This window comes from Podarcis cretensis (genome assembly GCF_951804945.1).
Source record: "Podarcis cretensis genome assembly, chromosome: Z".
In the NCBI taxonomy this organism is placed as follows: domain Eukaryota; kingdom Metazoa; phylum Chordata; class Lepidosauria; order Squamata; family Lacertidae; genus Podarcis; species Podarcis cretensis.
In genome coordinates, this window is record NC_137184.1 from 22,283,866 (window position 1) to 22,302,070 (window position 18,205).

Sequence of the window (18,205 nt, forward strand, 5' to 3'; positions counted from 1 at the left end):
GATGCATTGTACTTGCTTCTTGTGCCTGAGGCCCATTTCCTTTGCAGAGTTTGCCATCTCAGTGAGCATGTTAAGTCTTGCACTTAGTCACCCAGCTGTCCTCCATTACAGACATAAGTTGTTTCCATGTCTCTTGGACTATGTTTCTTATGGAGGGCAGCTGGGTGGCAAACTCATCCATAAGATTAGGATCGCCATTTCATGCAAAGTCTCCCTCATTTTATAAAGTGTATCCCATATTAGGCACAACTTGCAGTTGATCTTGTGGTAGGCCTCTGTTGTGTTTACCTTTATCTTGTGGTTTGAAGAAGGCAGAGAGGTTATTTGTTTTCCGTTTGTTGAAGTCCACTGGCACTCCAAAACATAGGGAAATGCTGTGACTTTGGAAATAAGTACCACATCAATTTGTTATAGGGGGTTACTTCTGCTGTTCAAGAGAGCTGTAAAGCTATCTTCTTCAGCACTGGCTATACCCTTAATTGTGTTTAGCCTCCAAATTTCAAAATTATCTAATATTCAAGCCCTTGGAAACAACTAGGGATGAAGAAATGTGTCAATTTCAGTTCCCCCCAGTTATTCTGTTATTATCGGCCTTAGTTGCAGGGCTTTTTTTCAGCTGGAACTCACCAGAACTCAGTTATGGCACCTCTCAAGTGGGCACCATTGCCATTATAAGAGAACAAAGGAGGTGTTCATGGTGAGTTCCAGCACCTCTTTCTCTAGAAAAATAGCACTTGCTTAGTTGGTTTTGCAAACCACCATTCTGAATGCTTTTTATAGGGTAGGTTGGGAAGGGAGCACTGGGAATAAAACCAAGGGAACATGCACCCCGAAAGATTTGGGAACCACTGAGCTAAAATATGCAGCTGGAAGTAGTTCCTGATACCCAGTTCCTTATTGAACACTCAACTAAGGGAATTGCCTGAACAAGAAACACAAATTTACCTAACTTTGAGCATTAAAATGAATGCTGGGCTACTCCAGTTCAGGCAGTGCATACCTTATCTTTCTTATTCCTAAATCTTGGCCTCTTGCTCACTGTGCAAGAACCAAGTTTTAAAATGGAGGTGATGCTGGTGTGTACTGTCTCCAGGTCATGGTTTTCTAATTTTCAGATGGAAAGCTTATTTATTTAGGGATGTAATGGTGTGTAAATGTCAGCTTCTTATTCTGGCTACCCTTAAGTAAAGAACTGGGAATCAGGGACCAACTTTGGCCTCATAGCAAGCTTTGACACCAGTCAGGATGCATCCGGTAAGGGCTTTAATGTCAGGCCAACCCTTCCGTATAGAGAGGAGAGACTACAACTGCCGGATCTATTGTTTGATGGGGCTCTTCAGTTCCATTAGATGACTGCTGAAGTCTGTTCTTGAGATATGCCCTCTTTTGGTGAGCTGCCCTATTTTTTCACGAGTGCTTCTTTTTTTGGCTAGAGCTGGATAGTAATTCTGAACCGGTAGCATTTATATCTGGCTGAAAGTAGCACCTCTTGCGGAGGCTTTTCTTTCCTGCCAGCCTGTTTCATGGCAAATAAAAGATGGATGTCAGAAGGTCAAGCCATAAGGTAACACAGAGGCTTAGAGTGAATTTTGTAGAGTCCTTTTGCAATTTTTATTACAAACCCCCACAAAGAACAAGGTTGTCCTTTAAAATACAAAAGCATACACGCTCCTGAAAAGCACTGAAACACCTGAAGTGAATTTGCAGCTTAGCAACTCAGGTAAATATCTCCATAATTCTTCATCCTGCTTCTTTTATTACATTTTCAGACACATTGTTGGTAAGTGACTGTCCACACATGTGCTTTACACTGAGAATGGGCTTCACTATTGCATTAGGATTTGTTTCCTTTTCAGCTTGATATGAATGTTTACATGTCTTTGAGTTGTATATAATATATTGTTTCATCCCACATTATGGGCCCTCTGGGAGTGTATATTATATATGTGACATTGCTAACACTAATAATAATGTTTGTATAATTGATTTTTATTTAATTAGTTTAACTAATTGAGATGTTCAGTTTGCAAAGGTAAACACTACTTATTGCCTTTGCCATCGCAACAATCCTGTAAGGGAGGTTGTTGGCATTCCCATTTTACAGGTGACAAACTGAGACTTTCCTAAGACCACATAATGAACCCCTGGCAAGAGGCTCGAAGCCACAATCAATGTGAGGAAATTTCCAGGCAGTAACTGCTGCCAGTCATAATATCTGTTAGTGCATCCCTGTTACGTATTACTGAATAACAATAAATTTAAAACATTTAGATAGCAGGAAAATTAGGGTTAGGGGGCTTAGTTAATAAGTTAATTAACAAAGGGAATGTTTGAGCCAAAGTTAAGCACTTTTATGTTTCATTACTTTCACTGGGAGTGATTAACATGTGTGTTACCTGTTTCATAAACCGAAAGCAACAGAGTGCTTAGCTTTGGTTGCTTTGTGTCTTAAATCTTTAAGTAATCACATTTGCTTTGTTTATTTGAGATGTTTCTGAATTTTGCCCTAAATCAGGTCCAGAGGGCAGCTTACAAGAAAATAAAAGCATAATAAAAAATAAAATTTAAACTTTTTTTAAGAACCGTAGGAAAGGTTAGCTGTTGATTGCCCAACTGTGTCCTTTTCTCCTGACTTAATGTGCCCCCATTTCACCCTGTCCAGTAGGCATAATGTGCCTGTATAGACCATATAAAGGTGGGTTTTTTTATGCGCATCTGTCTGTAACAGCAGCAGGAATCTTACCAGCTTCACTGTAATTGCACAATTTTCATGGCTTGTTTTCATCTTTAGATTTCCACTGCAAATAATAATAATAATAATAATAATAATAATAATGCTTGCCAATCACCTTTCTCTAGATGTGTGAGGTGGAATACCCCCCCCCCCATAAACCCTGCTATTCCTGTCCAAAAACATTTGTGTGAGTGGGCTGTAAAAGAAATCTGGTTCACAGCCTCAACTATTGGTGCAGTATTTATATAAAGTGGAACACCGACTGTCGTATTCTCACCCTGCCCTCCAATAAGTGTCACAGGCCTTTTAACCGAGGAGAGGGGAACAAGAATATATGTCTAAAAGGCAGTTTGAAGAGATCAAAGTCCTAGGTGGACTTCGTTAAATCCCTTGAAGTACATTGATTCTGGGTGAGTGAGTGAATTCTGCCACAGTGAAAGAGAAAGGGAAGGAGAAAACACCCAGCCCCCTCACCTGGTGAGAAACTGTAATTAAAGATGTCGTATTGTTCATTTCCCCATCATAGCTGACTCTTCACAGGATCCTTTCCCAGCAACTATCATATTAAAGACAGCCTCTCCCTCTCTCTTTCGTCTTGTCTACAGAGACAACGGTAGATATTAAATAGTCTTTTCTGGGTGTTCCTCAGTTTAATGGGTATTGGCATTTCAATATTTATTTTTCATGGCATAACCTCCACCATTTCTCTGATGAAAATAGGGACATCCTAAGGAAAAGCAGGACATTCCACGATCAAATCAGAAACCAGGACAACCTCTGTAAATCCCAGAAAATAGGGACACTTGGAGGGTCTGTCATGGTACCTGACAAGAAAGCTAAACACAGCCTGCTCTCATCAGAGGGCATGAATAAACAGTGATGTAACTTATTGACTCAGCGCTTCCATGCTTAGGTCAAAGAGCACTTAAGGAAAACTAGCAAAACTTATGCCCTTCTTGATGGTGTCATTCTTTCAGCCTGTTAGCATATAATACTAAAGCAGAAGCATGGCTTTGTGAGAATGAGCAAGCATGTAGGAACCCAGAGGCAAAATCAAGGCTGCCTGAATCATCCCCCACTTCTGCTGCTGCCACACTAACCAGAGCTAAACGATGGTTTGGCTTAGTGTTATGTCCAAACCCAGGCTTGTGGTTTGTCTTCCCCAAATCATGAGTACTAAATCCAGAACACACCTTGGTTTCAGCCAGAAACTTGTTTGGGAGTGAGATAAACCATGACCTTGGGTTCCCATGTAACAGTAAGCCAAACTATGGCTTAGCTCTGGGTAAGATGTTGGCAGCAGAACCAGGGGAGGCATAAAAGACATATTTTTCTTTGTGTGCCTACAAAGCTTACTTGCTAAGCCACAGTTTGGCTTTGCATTATGAGTGAACCAGGCTTTTCTGTGGCTCCAGCTCTGCCTAAAATCAAACAAAGATTATCAGAAATTCTAAATAACTGAAGCTTTCACTTTTATTATCATTATACTGTGAAAACAGTGTTGCACAAATTTCTATTGCTTTGTGTTTTGTGCTCATTTTTACTGAGAAATTGGTTCTGTAGTTGCCCTTAAGTGAGCAAAACTGTGATGAATTAACTAATGTCAGATGTGGAGCGTTGATCAATTTATTATCTTTGCTGTAGTATTGCCCATTAGGGTTTCCTCTGTTGTTTTCTACCCGCCTCCCTTCTGTGTTTGCTGGAGCCTTGGGCAGAACCAGAATCGTTCTAATGAAACAATTAGAGCTGAGCCGCTCAATATGCAAAAGCGAGTACCTCCAGCACAATGTGATTAATGCCTTTGTACATAGGTGTTCCCCTTACCCACGCCAGAATCTTTTCTAGGTAAAAAGAGTGGTGAGATGCCGCTGCTTTCATCCTTATTTAGATAGGAAAAGAAATTCACAACCCCCCTAAAACAGTGGTGGGCGTTGGGCCTTAAAATTTCAGTGACACAAAAATTTGGTGCCCCCTCTTGCCTTCCGTAGCTTATCGTTGTTGTGGTACCCCCTGCAATACCCTCTTGGCTTGGGCCCCAGTGCAGGCGAATTGGTCGTACTCCCCTAAATCTGCCTCTGCCTAAAATCTATTATTTGAATATTATTTGAATGGTTTCAAGGCCAATGATATATCGGTGTTAGCTGTCAATATTCCTGAAGCCTCTTGCAACCTACTGGTGGTATAATTAGAAGGGGACTCTGAGGCTGCTTGCTAGATCATCTGGTAGCCTCTCACTCACCACCAACACAAAAGTGCAGATGCTGTGCTGGCCAAGGATGCATCTGAGAAAGCTGATAGCCTTCTCCCAAGCTCTGTGTTGACAGCACACACAGCCCTTTACCTCCGGCTTATGGAAGATAACAAGGTTAAGCACAGCAGAGTTTTGATCCAGAAAAAGGCTCTACACACCTGTCTTAATTCATTGGAGGCAGAGGTGTTGGAGCTTTCTGACCGAGTGAAGCTAGGCAGGATAGTCAGACGGGCACCTTCGTTTGAGACATTCACTCCATTCTTTTCAGAGGAAAACAGGTATGTGTGTTTGATAACAAGGTTGAAGGCAAAGACAACATTTTGCAAGGTAGTGGGGCTGATTTTGGAAGCATTTTGCCACAGTCAGCTTACTTTTTCCTTCCAAGGAGTAAATTGTCCAGAGGACTCCCTGGCAAGTCAATTATTTGGGACATTTTAGTTGGTCCCATTAATGTTATTGCCCAGCTGTGCGTTTTGCAGTTACCTTCATTATGATATAATGACTTGTTTCTGATTTCTCTTGGATTCAGTACCAGCATTCACTAATATTCCTGGAGAGGATGGAGGTGGACCAGGAGCCATACAATGTAGTCAGACACTTCTGAAGCCAGAGATAAATGGGAGCTCTTGGCTTATACAGCTGAATTTCATGGGTGAATAATTCAGCCCTCAGAAAAATGCTTCAGCCGCAGTGTGACATCTCCCGTCAGTGATTATCCAAGATTTAAGCAAACATGGCTTTCCCTGGGAGTTAGGAAAGATGTCCAGATAGTGTCTTCTTTTCTTTTTGCCTTTGGTCTCCTTAAATACTTTTGTCATTAACATTGTTACCAGGATACAGGTTTAAAAAGAAAGCCGAATATGCCTTACAAGTGACTCTTCCAAGCACAGAACTTTGCGCCTTACAAATAAGAGTTTAAAGTATGACTGAACTTGATTTATTTTAAATAGGCAATTAAACGATACATCTTTATGTCTAATGATGACACCTTCAGCTAATTGGGTGAATTGCTAATGTGCAAATTTGTGCACACAGCTGAGTGGGAATTATTTTATTTCTTTTTAAATCAGCCCTCCAAGCCAAATTTGGCAGGTTGGCTGTGCATGCAAGGAAATAATGGAAGGGAGGTAGTGGCTCTGATCCAACAAAGTGCTTGCATACAAAGATGCAGCCAAGACTGCCTGCATATAGCAAAAGGCTGTAATTCAAACATTCAGCTATTTGCCTCCTGAGCAGCTGGCCTGCAGGAGTCTAGCTTTTTGTTTGTTTGCAAGGGCTAGTATGCATAGAGTTCTGGCTGTTGGTTCAGGCTGGAAAACTGCACATCTAGTCCCCATTTACACTCAATATTACCTGCCCAGTATGGGATAAGAGTTTGGAACCCACCTATGCCAAGCTAATCCGCTGCGTCACAGATTCTAGGAAATTACTATGGTTTGGAAGCAGTGATGGGTTGGATGTTGGCAGACAAAACAGAGGTGATTCTGGCCATTGGAAAAGCCCATCTGGAAATTCACCTTGTTTGGGCTGATGATGCACTCACTCTGAAATACCAGGTTCACAATGTGGCAATGTGTCTGGACCCAGCCCAGTTCCTAGAGAGGCAGGTTGTGACTGTGGGCAGGACTGTGTGTATTCAATTGCAGTTGGTGCGTCCACTGTGAACCTTCCTAGAGAAGTCAGATCTGAGCACCATCACACAGCTTCGGTTGTGTCCAGCACAGCTGGTGCTAGCATTTGGATTCCCTGGCTAGCTGCCAGGGTTCCAGGACTTGACAGGGCCCCACCTGTCCCTGGGGGTGCATGACCAAGTGGTGGGATATGAAGAGCCACCATATTAAATTTTCCAGAATGCATCAAAGCCTCAATGTAGTTTTTGCTACAGAACATTGTGGGAAATTGAAAACGGGTGAAAATCCAGCACAGATTACAGGGGCAGCTACCTGGTGCCAATCAGAAGAGTCCCTGACTCTCAGGGAATCCCACCCACAGGAGCAGGGGATATGGATACATGAAGATGCACACAGAGGGTACAATTCCAAGGGCCCCAAAGCATAGATCCAGCCTTGGCATCCAGGCTAGACTTCTGTGAGATTGAGGCCCCTAATCATATTGGGTCTGCATGCAAGCAACTGGCTTTGTTAGTTCAGAAGTCTACACTAATCTGGGAACTGGGATACCAGCACCACCCCACTCTGTGATAATTGCATGATGTATTATTTACGGTATGCCTGAAAGGGAATGGAGGATATATTTGGTTTAAGATGTTGTCAACATGCTGCATCAAAACTGAGCAATAATTGCTTGTGGATGAGGTGTTTATCTGGTGTGCATTGCAGAGACTTGGGCACGTGTGTGTGTGTGTGTGTGTGTGTGTGTGTGTGTGTGTGTGTGTGTTTTCTTACCCAGCCTTCCCAACTGGGTATCCCATGGAGCACAAGTCTGAGGGCATAGGGATGAGGAGAGGGCATGGCAGTAACTCATAAAAACTCCATCGTCCTCACCAGGAGGCCAGTCCATTTGGGTGATGGATTTGGTGGTTTGTACTCGGTGCTGGGAGGCAAAGACAGGACAGGGATCTCGTTGGTGGACTATCTACCCTGTGGCCCAACCACCTTCCTGACTGAGCTGGCAAAGGAGGTCTTTGCCATGGTGTTGGAGAATCCTAGGACATTAGTTCTGGGGGACTTCTGTATCCAAGACAGGCTCTCCTCTGTAGTGACACCAAGACTATGGACCTCTCACTCAGAAGAAGCTCCTTAACGCAGCCTCGCTCCGTGTCTTTAGATGGCTGCATAAGACAGTTGTTGTTTTTCCAAGAGGTCTTTGGCACTCCCTGGTGGTTAGTGAGGAATTGCTTGTTCATGACATGATTGCCTTTTTACTCTGCTTAGTGGGCATTGCACAAAATAGTTTTAAATAGGATCACTTTCTTCCATACTTTCCACGCATACATTGATTGATTGATTGATTGATTGATTGATTATTAAAACTTTTAAAATATCTCTAAGCGGTGTATAGAAAACTGAAGCAATGACAACTTAAACAAAATATTACAAAAATACACAGTAGCATATAAAAAGGTTACATTAATACAAAGCCATACACATACATATATATGTCACTTCATTTTCCATCTGGCACACACCCTCCCTCTCAGCTTCTGGGTTCTCACCCAGGGTCCAGACAAACTCTCAGCTCACCCACAAAAGTCTCACAATAAGAAGAGTTTCTGGAAGCAGCAGACATCACATTAGTTTCTCGTGCTAGACTTGCTTTTTATGGGCAGGCCCAAGGTAGATGGTACTTTCTTAGGCTGCCCATAGCTGTGTCCCATTCAACTGCACTCTCCACATCCAGTTCCATGTGTAGCTCTTTCTTCATCCTCTGCCCTCTCCTCTTCCTCCTCCTCCTCCAGCTGCTTTTGGGTTTCTAGCTATGTCTCAGCTACTATAACCTACACTTTTATGCTTTGTGTATAGTATCTATGAACTGAAATTTCATTATCATTATTGAATTGCTATGAAGTGATTAACATGTAGCCAGGCATTTGAACCCTGTAAAGTTGTACTAGAAGAATTCAATGCAACTGCTTTCTGGGCACAATGCAAGGGATTGGGACCACAAACAATTCATAATGGATTGCTTCCCCTCGCCTCCATTTGCATTCTTTCCTTTGCATTGAAATGAATGGGGTGGAACAACGTAGTGACAATGTAATTCATGTAACTTGGTTACATAAGTTACATAATTTTGCCAAAGCCGACAGCAAGATAAATAACATAAGTGAAAGACTAACTAGCAGAATCCAAACAGTACTACATGCAAAAAAATTCAAAGCAGAATGGAATATGATGCCTTCTTGCATCCCTGGCTCACCTTAGCCTCACCCCACCTGCTGTCGGGGTGGATAAAAATCAATGATTTTTTTAAAAAATCAAAAAAGTTGGATTTTTTTTTGTTAAAATCAGGTTTTTTTATTTAAATCGGATTTTTAAAATAAAATGCTTTTGAAGGAAAAAAAAACTTTCTAAAGACAGTTTTCTATTTAATTTACATTATAGTCCAAAGGCTATTCATCGGGAAATAAGGATTTGTTTAAACTTTTTCATGTGTGCTAAAACTCAGTCTAAGTTTTTTTTTTAAAAGAAAGTCACTTAACCACATCGGTTAACAAACATGGATACATATGCGATAATGTTATTGTTTTAGTTTAATAAATTGTTTAAATTGTTGCTAAGGAAATGATTATTCTTCCAATAAATTACAGCAGAAAAGTTGTCCAAATATAAACAATAATTTCATAATTATCTGCCTATATATTTCTGATAGTATAACCAAATCAGTAATTTTTAATATAACTGTAAAGTACTCTGAAAATTTATTATTCCAAAAATGAAACCTTCCTCTGGTTGTAAATATTAAGAGGATGCCAGCAAGGTTGAACCTTTCTGTAAAAATGATTTAAATCAAGTCTTACTGACTAGTGATTTAAATCATGATTTAAATTGATTTGATTTAAATCAAAACCACCCTTCCTGCTGTTGTTGCCATTTGATGCTTCTTTCACCATACTTTGATTCAGTTCCTTCCTGGTTTGCAGTACTTGTTGTTTGCTACAACTGAAGCAATAAAGCATTTTTAAAATAAACTGCAGCTTCCCTCCAGACCAGAACGTGAACCCAGTCCAAACTATGGTTTCTGATTCTGGCTTGGAGACAAACTTTGGATAACAGTGGAAGCAAATAATATGCAACTTGAACCAATAACTGAGAAAATGAATTGGAGTTTGTAAAGAGAGATGGGATGGGGGAGTCTAAGGAACAGCCCCAAGGTAGGGATGGAAGAGAAATTCAATTCAATGAATGAATGAATTTATTAATACGGTCACGGGATTGTGTACTAAAATGTATATACTAGGCTAAAGTGTGCATAAAAATCCATATGTTGACGATAACATACAAAAAATGCATTATATTAGGGGAAACCATTTTGCAAAAAATCTGTGTATTAGAGGAAATTGTACACAAAAAATTGTATATAATGAATAATTTGCACTAAAATTCTGGTGATTTGTACATTCTGAAACAATAAGCAACAAATCTGTGTATTAGAGGAAATTGTACACAAAAAATTGTATATAATGAATAATTTGCTCTAAAATGCTGGTGGTTATTAATAAAAGAAAATTGTGAACCAATCTGGAGGGCTGAACTTCAGATTGAGAAACTGAGAGAAGCCAAAATTGCCAGATTGGCCTATCCCTTCCTCAAGGGCCAAACTATGGTTTCGCTGTGACATCTAAACCAAACCATTGTCAGTTCCCAGTCTATGCTGATCATCTCAGTCTCGTCCACCTAGTATTCTTCCAGGTGGAGGCTGAATACTGTAAAAGCATCGTTCAGATATAACAAATGTGTCTTAGGCAACTGATTTGTTTAATTTAGAATATTTTTTTCTGGAAAGGGTAAAGCCAGATTAAATGTTTGGCGAGGATACAGGCTGAAATTCTGATGCCAACAGCATTGTGTGGATGCTATGGAAAATGAGCATGCATACATCCTGCAATAAAAGCCAGTCTGGAGGCATCCCCAGTGTAGAATATAATTGCCCTGGAATTATATGCCTCTGGGTTCTGGGCAGTGCTTTGCACACAATTGGGGCTGTATAAGTGTTGTGCGGTTGTGGTAGACATTGTTTGCTTCTGACCTGATTGAAAAATACAGTAGACATCAAGATAGGCCAGTTATTGTGCTTCCACATTTCAGTCTTCTTAACTGAGCTTTTTTTCCACTCACAGGGCTGCAAATTGGTTTGGGGGTTCTAATGTCCTGTAATTTTCTTTTTGTACATGTGTAGGCTGGCCGACTTCAATTCAGAATGGATTCATGAACTCATGACTGAATTGATGGGTGACCAAGAAGATAATAAGCGTGCCTCAGAAGACCCAGAACCAATCCCAATTAATGGGGTGAAAGAGGATGGTAAGGAAATCTATTTGTAGCAAGGGACCCACTGCCAACTCCTAATGGAAACTGATTTACTCCAAGATCTGTCCCTGAACGTCAGCCTGCTTTCCTTGTAACATTTTCTTAATAAGATTAAATATTTCATGTTCATGCAATGCTTTTGAGTGCACACATTATCCATGAGTCATTTATTATCAGTTGCATTCCTTACAATAACCCTGTAAGGTGGGTGAATATTATTATCAGTATCACCATATGGAGGTTTTTCTAAGGATCCCTCATGAGTTCATGTCAGGGGTAAGATTTGAACCAGAGCCCTTTTCATTTGTAGCTATGTCTCTCGGTCACTTTGCTACGCCAGACTCTCTAGGAAGCTTGGAAGTTTGGGCTTCTTTCTTATGTTTCGATTTTTAATTTTCATAATTGGCAGGATTTAAAAGCAGAGTGGTTGGGGTTAACAGGCAGCTTGTGAAAAAGCTTTTGTGAAGAGTACATTGTACTCTTTGCTCTGAATATATTTTTTTTACAATGATGCTCACAGGAATCACCAGAATTCACATGCATAATATTTTATTTATGACTTTTTTCACTCCATTCCATTCCATTTCATTTGACAATTGGTTAGTAATTAGCCTGACCATCAGGTAAACATAGGCCAAAGCACCAGAGCCCTGGAGAATGGGATGGAAAAGGGGTTTTCCCCCCAATGTGTTTGTGTATGGAGCTGTCTGCTTTGAAATGATCTGAGCTGCATATTATGCATCAAAGCTTAGTGAGTTAAAAAAGAGAGTTTGAAAGTGGTGTTATATATATATTAAAAAGCCTCCTCCACAGTGAAATTTTGGTGCAGAGCATGATCAACAAGCATTATAGGGGAAGGTTAAATAATTAATATTGTTCATGAGTCTGTCTACATGGAAATTAAATTTCAAACTAATAGCTGGGTTGTTGTTATTAAAATTTCTCTGTACAGTGACCTAGTCTGTGGCCAGCTTGATGTGAGAATATTAATTTAGAGCATGTTTTAAATTTAAACACCAAACAGGGATTAGCTGTGCTGTTCTTCATGGGTACATGGCCACGATATGCTAGTTTAAGGGTTGTTTTTAATTTGTGAGTGAGAGTGTATATGCGTGTGTGTTTTAAATGTAACATCAAATAAATTAAGTGAATAAACATCGGTATACTGACAGCAATAATAATAATAATAATAATGCTATTTTTCACATCATTTGGTTCGTAGGAACCATTTGCTCCACCCTCCATGGAGGGATGAAGATTCAGATTGAAAATTCCGAGGGTCTTATTTTTCCTGCTCCCTTTTCTCTCCACCCCTCCTTTTCCCTCTCATTCTTTCAGAGTCACAAGACCTGGATGGGGAAGAGAAGGCTTCGCAGGATGCAGAGGCCGCAGTTCCATCTCCACCGCTGTCATTCCCAGGTGCTCTGAAAGAAAGCCAAGGGGGCAGCCGCACCCAGCAGGCCCCGGCTTCAAAGAAGTCCTGCTGGCTGAACCCTCCCTCTCCCCTGAGGCTGGCTGATGTAACTGACCACATTTCTGATGACTCCTCCTCTGTACACGCCATTTCACTCACATCATGCGTCTCCAAGGGCATGAGCACCTGGTCCCTGCCCGGAGACTGTGAGAAGGCTCCATTCAACATTATGGAACCTGGGAGCATCTCAGCCCTCACCGGTGACTGCTTGATGCAGCCGAGCCGGACCTGCCTGGGCTACTTTATCGAATCAAAGGATGGCATTGATTCAGAGCCAGGAATAAGCCTGAAAGTGGGTGATATAAATAGGGATTATGACACCTGTTCAGTCTCTGATATAGGGATTCATTGCATGAGCACAGGGGAAACCATGAGATATGGGGATCAACTGCTTTCAGACCAACTCTTAAGCTTCCCTGCGCATAAATCAAGGGCAGCAGACAAGAGAGATGCAGAGAAATCTGACAGCGATTCAGAGGACCCCACTCAGAAAAATTACTATGAGGGATTACTCTTAGACAAGTGCAATGGGGAGGAACCTTTACTAACAAATCCCAGCCAGGAGTGGGGTTATTTTGAATCTTTCATCAGTGAAAGCAAAATTGAGCTGCTTGACCTTTGCTCCAAAAATGAGCTTTCTGTGAACCTGTTTTCTGAGGAAGATGTGGATAATTACATGTTTGATGACGACTCAAACTTGGGAAGTGACGTCTGCTCCTTAAAAATTCGGTATGAGTCCTTCCAAGACAGTGTGAAGGAGAAGGCAGGTTCTTTGCAGGATGATGCCCAGCTTAATTTCTTCCCAAACGTGCTCAGTGGATGCCCTAAGAAGGAAGGCCGAATGGCCTTGAAGAGGGGGCCTCGAGGGGCTACTGATACTTCCCAGTTCAAATCTGAGGAGAGCATCATTTGGGGGGAAGAGGAGACAGATGGAGGAAGGGAGGATGACGACGAGGAGAGTGAGAAAGTTGCCTTAAACAAATCTTGCACCAGTACAGAAGTGGTACAGTACATTTCTCCCAAAAGAAACCACTTCTTGGAACTTGTTAATTCCACAGAGGATCCCGGGGACTCCAGTGATGACAGCACTTGTACCGAATCTTCTTTTGATGTTCTCCAAAATCTTAGGGACTGCAATAAGTACCTGCCCAGAGACCACTCCAGTTCCTTCATACAACAGAACTATGGCCTGCGAGCAAAGAGGAAAGTGAGATACAGCGATGATTACCTATATGATGTGGATTCCATTGAGAGTGAGAAGATTGTGGATAAGAAGGAGGGGCACCCAGATGGACCCAAGGAGGAGGATGATGATGAATGGTGCCCAAAGAAAAGGAGAAAAGTTTCTCGCAAGGAGCCCCCAGTCATCATAAAATACATCATTACCAACCGTTTTAAAGGGCAGAAACAAATGCTTGTCAAGCTTTCCAAAGTGGATCCCAGCGAAATGACAGTGACCCTGAATGAAGAACGTTTGAAAAAATATGCCAAGATGGCCCCCCTGAAGAGCTTTTGGCAAGAGAAGTGGCAGAACCGACTGAAATCAGAACTTCAGAGCAAACAAGGTTTATATCTCAATGGCTCTGAGGTCTCCTCCTTGCCTCACCCACGGAAGCGAAAAGGCAAATTGGCCAATAGGCACAGGATTCAGAGAATCAAAGCCATTGAGCAACCCATGGCCAAGCCTGGCTCTTGTTCTTCAGACCCAAGGCAGGTTTGCCGCAGAATTGGAGATAGTGATGCAGGCCCGAGAGGGATGCAGACCCTGGCTGTTGCAACACCCAGCTGTGCAAATGGCTTGCAGCTGAGTGACATCGCGAGCCTTGCCTCACCAAAGGAATTCAAAGGGCCCGAGAGGAAAGTGTTGCGCAGGATCAAGTTCAAAAGCGAAGCCAGGCTGAAGTGCAAGCAGATTAAGGCCAGCCTGGCAGAGGCCTCCCCAGCCTTGGAGAACCAGGAGCCTCTTCCAATGGATGAAAGTGGTCCTTGCCCTGCAGATGGCTCTCGCCTTACCGAGCACAAGGAGGATAAGGTTGCTAAAAATCCCCCGGCTTTCCTAGCTACCGCCTGCTCTTCAGACAAGGCCCTTACATCTGCTAATCTTGCTGCCAGTGTGCCCCTCATCCCTGGAGGGTATCTGCAGACACTCTTAGATGCCTCTGATTTGTCAAACAACACTGGGATCTCTTACTTCAGTCATCAGCAGTCAAAGCAGCAGCAGGAGGAGCCCCTCCCTGGCCTTGTTCAAGCAGAGAAGCCGTTCTGCACTCTGCAACCTGCCCAGAGCTGCGTCCTGTCCCCGCCAGAGTCAGAGCTGCAGCAGTCACCAAGCCACTTGGAGATGGAGCCCAGCAGCTTTGGAGGCCTCTGGCCAGCAAGCAAAGCATCCGGTGGCAGCAGCCAGGAATTTCTGAGTGATTTGCAGGAGGCTCCTGCACAGTCGGCTGCAGAGTTTGGGAGCTGTGCAGGTGCAGATGGCCCTCCAGCCTCTGGATACAGTCAAGTAAACCTGAATAGTAGCAAACTGCCATACCAAAAAAAGTACATGTCAGATAGCCAGCAGTCGCAGTCAGAGGAATCTTTCCAGTCGTGTCATTTCAATAATAGAGAGGGGCATTTTCAGTTCCAGCAAGGTGCACTAAGCACAGATGACGGGAGGCTGATTAACTTTGATTCAGTGGGCTCTTTGTCGGTTAGTTCCAGCAACTTCAGTTCCCTAAGTTTAAAGTCCTGTGAAAAGGATGGTGAAGATGACATTGCAGATGATTTCTTGGCCCACTGCAGCCCCAAACTAGTGATTCAGCAAAGCATAGATGAAATAACACCTTTGAAAGAGTCTACGGACCTTTTGGATATCTCCAACTTCACTCCTGACAAGTTCCGCCAATCATCTCTTTCAGAAATGTCTCCCCCAGATACCCCTAACCTTTCCCCGCAGATAACTGGGTCGGAAGTCAAACCACTGGGAACAATGAAATGTTTTCCGGAGAGCTCCCAGGCTGTGCTGAATAACCCTGAGAAAGTCAAGTGGGGATGTGGGGTCCTCCAGACGCACCAAGATCAGGCTGATAATGGATTTACTTTAAATAATCACCAATTCCAGTTCCATATGTTTAATGACGAAGATTCTGTCGGCCTTCTTGAAAAGGGCCCATGCCTGTCAACATTTGATGAGCCATCTGGCCAAATTAACAGCAACGTTAAAGTGTCAAAACCGAAGAGGAAAGGTTCATCCAATAAAAATATGGGTGCAACCCCAAACCCTCCACAGAAAACCGTACGGAAGAAAGCACCCAAAGCCAGCAAAGGGACAGAGAAGGGGCAAAGCAGAAATTCTAGACAGCCTCCCAAATCAACAAGGAAAGGGAAGAATGTGGCTGGAGCTCATGACGAAAAGGCTTTGTGCGTTGGTGGGAGAGCAGCAGCTCCACTGAACAACTCAGCATCAGCGACAAAAGCGTTGGTGGAATCCATCCACCGTGGTGGCCCAACCTCCATCCAGATAGGGAAGCCTAACGGGCTCCCTGGGGAATGGGCCCTGGGGAAGGACAACAGCGGAGGCTGGTCTGAAGTGAGCCTAGGTAATGCTAACAGCCTCCTCAATGACGATCAAAGGGAATTTGAGGAGCCGTCCAACATTTTGTCAAACATAGCATCTGGAATGGCAGATGTTCAGAGATTCATGAAGGTCTCCATTGAGCCACTGTGGGGGCCCGTTTCTCATAACAATGCCTCTGATGTATTCCAGCCCCCTGAATCAAACAGCCTGAAATTGAAAACTCTTAAGATCCTGGCTGGCACATCACAAGAGTCCAAGAAAAAGGTGAATGGTGGTTCTTCTGCAACGGCAAAGAGTCACAAGCCAGGGAACAAGGGTTTGAACAAAGCCAGCGGCCGAGCTGCCTCCTGTGATCCTGGACGTCCCAACTGTTCAGCTGGGTACTCCCCAGACGTTCACTCTCCCTTTTTTGATAAAAGCTATAGTAACCTGAGCACTTTAGCCAAAAACGAGCCCACCCATAAAAAGCTGTATCGGCATAAATCCACTTCTAAGTCACTGAGAGATGACAACTGTAAAGCAAAGCAAGCGGAGCGTGAGCAGGTCCGTAAGGACCCGTCTGCGACGGCTTCATTTGAGAAACTGAGGTAATGCTGCACCAAACTCGCTGGAATGCCCCCTCCCCCTACTACCTGCTAATATTTTTTGGTGGTTGTTCTCCTTTATGTTCTCAAAAGTGCATGAAAATACTTATTTCTTGCAAGCTACCTAAAAGAATGACCAAACTTTTTTTTCCTCTGGCTTGGCTGGGGTTAAAAACAAATTAACAAGGCTACTCCTTTTTTTCGTGCTGTTTGGCTTCTTCAGTTTGTATTCATTTGTTTTATTTTTAAGGGCTTGTTTTGTGCTCTCCCTTTTTCTTACGCTTTCAAAAAAGGAAAAGACTTTTTTAACTTTTCAGTTTGAAAAATAAAGAGAAAAGAGAGGTGGTGCATCCCCCCTCCCCCTAAAAAAGCCAAACAAACACAGCATTTAGTTTGCAAAATGACAACTCATTCCTAGTTGTGCACCATGTGGCTTCTGGGTATGCATTCTAGCCTCCTGCTGTTTATATCCTAACTGGCACCATAAAGCTTCATCTATCCAAGTTAGAGCATACATGACACCACCTGACCTAACTAAGATGGCATAAAATGTTTGGTTTTTCTGCAGGGAAACAGACTACATTCTTCTTAAAGCAGAGAGCATTTTTTTAAAACCTGTATTTGGAGAAGAGACACCTTTTTCTAGAAAGACATTTGATGCTTGCTTGGGTTCCTCCCTTTTTTCTTTTTTGTCCCCCCACCACTTCCTTGCTCAAGAAAGATATATATATATATAACAATGCCTTGTAATATGTTCAAGTGTTTAAGTGCTGAAATCAAAACTTTGAAATTGTGGGACTTTTCATCTTTAACAGCAAATCTAACATAGTATTCCCTGTGTTTCAGAAGTCATACTGTTGTACAGTTGTTGATGCACTATTACTGACAACAACCACACAAATTGTGCCAAACTCTGAAGAATTGATGTACTGTACATATTTTTACAACTCTTTATCAACAATGGGTTGTGAGTGTTTACTGGAGCTATTTTCTTTCTTTCTTGATTTTTCTTTTGCCTTCTGATTTACTGTAAACATTCCACTGATACGATTAGCTACCCCCTTCAAAAGCAACCACTATGAAAATGATGTTCACTTTTACTGTAATGTACCAAAAGTTTTATGGGCATGACTAAACATGTGTGTGCCAAAATAACTTACCTCATTTCATGAATTTTTGCCCTCTAGTAGGGAGGCCAGGAGGACTTTAAAATGGAAACTGGGAAATTACAGTGCCCTCTGGAAAGTATTGATGAAATACTTAAACCTCATTCTGTGAGTGTTTGATTGGAGGGTTTTAGACATCAAACAAAATCACTCTAGGTAAATTTACTGGAAACTCAAGTGTGTACATTAGTCAGTGAAATGAAGAGCAACAGTTAAACCGTCGCCTGTTTTCTTTCAAGCAAAACCTGTAGCTGAAGGTTATTTCAAAAGCAAAGTTGTATTGTTCATATTTGTAACTCAGTTTTCTATATTTTATAATACGACTTGGGATAGATTCTAAAAAAAAAAAAATAGTGATGGGGGGAAAATGGGAACCAATGCATTTCATATACACTGTTTTGGTATTTTGTTTTGAGCTGTTTCGTAGCCATTTCTACGCTTCTCCTG

The 18,205-nt window shown here is 42.2% G+C and overlaps 1 protein-coding gene across 2 annotated transcripts in view; it reads left to right on the forward strand.

The window, feature by feature from the left end:
* Positions 1–17,353, forward strand: part of NEXMIF (neurite extension and migration factor) — a 233,617-nt gene extending 216,264 nt beyond the window's left edge. For both annotated transcript variants that reach the window (XM_079961208.1, XM_079961209.1), the window contains 2 exons: positions 10,845–10,969; positions 12,314–17,353. In XM_079961208.1, coding sequence (XP_079817334.1) covers positions 10,882–10,969; positions 12,314–16,599 — 4,374 coding nt within the window. In that variant the 5' untranslated portion in view covers positions 10,845–10,881 and the 3' untranslated portion in view covers positions 16,600–17,353. The remainder of the gene's footprint in view (positions 1–10,844; positions 10,970–12,313) is intronic.
* The last annotated feature ends 852 nt before the right edge of the window (positions 17,354–18,205 follow it).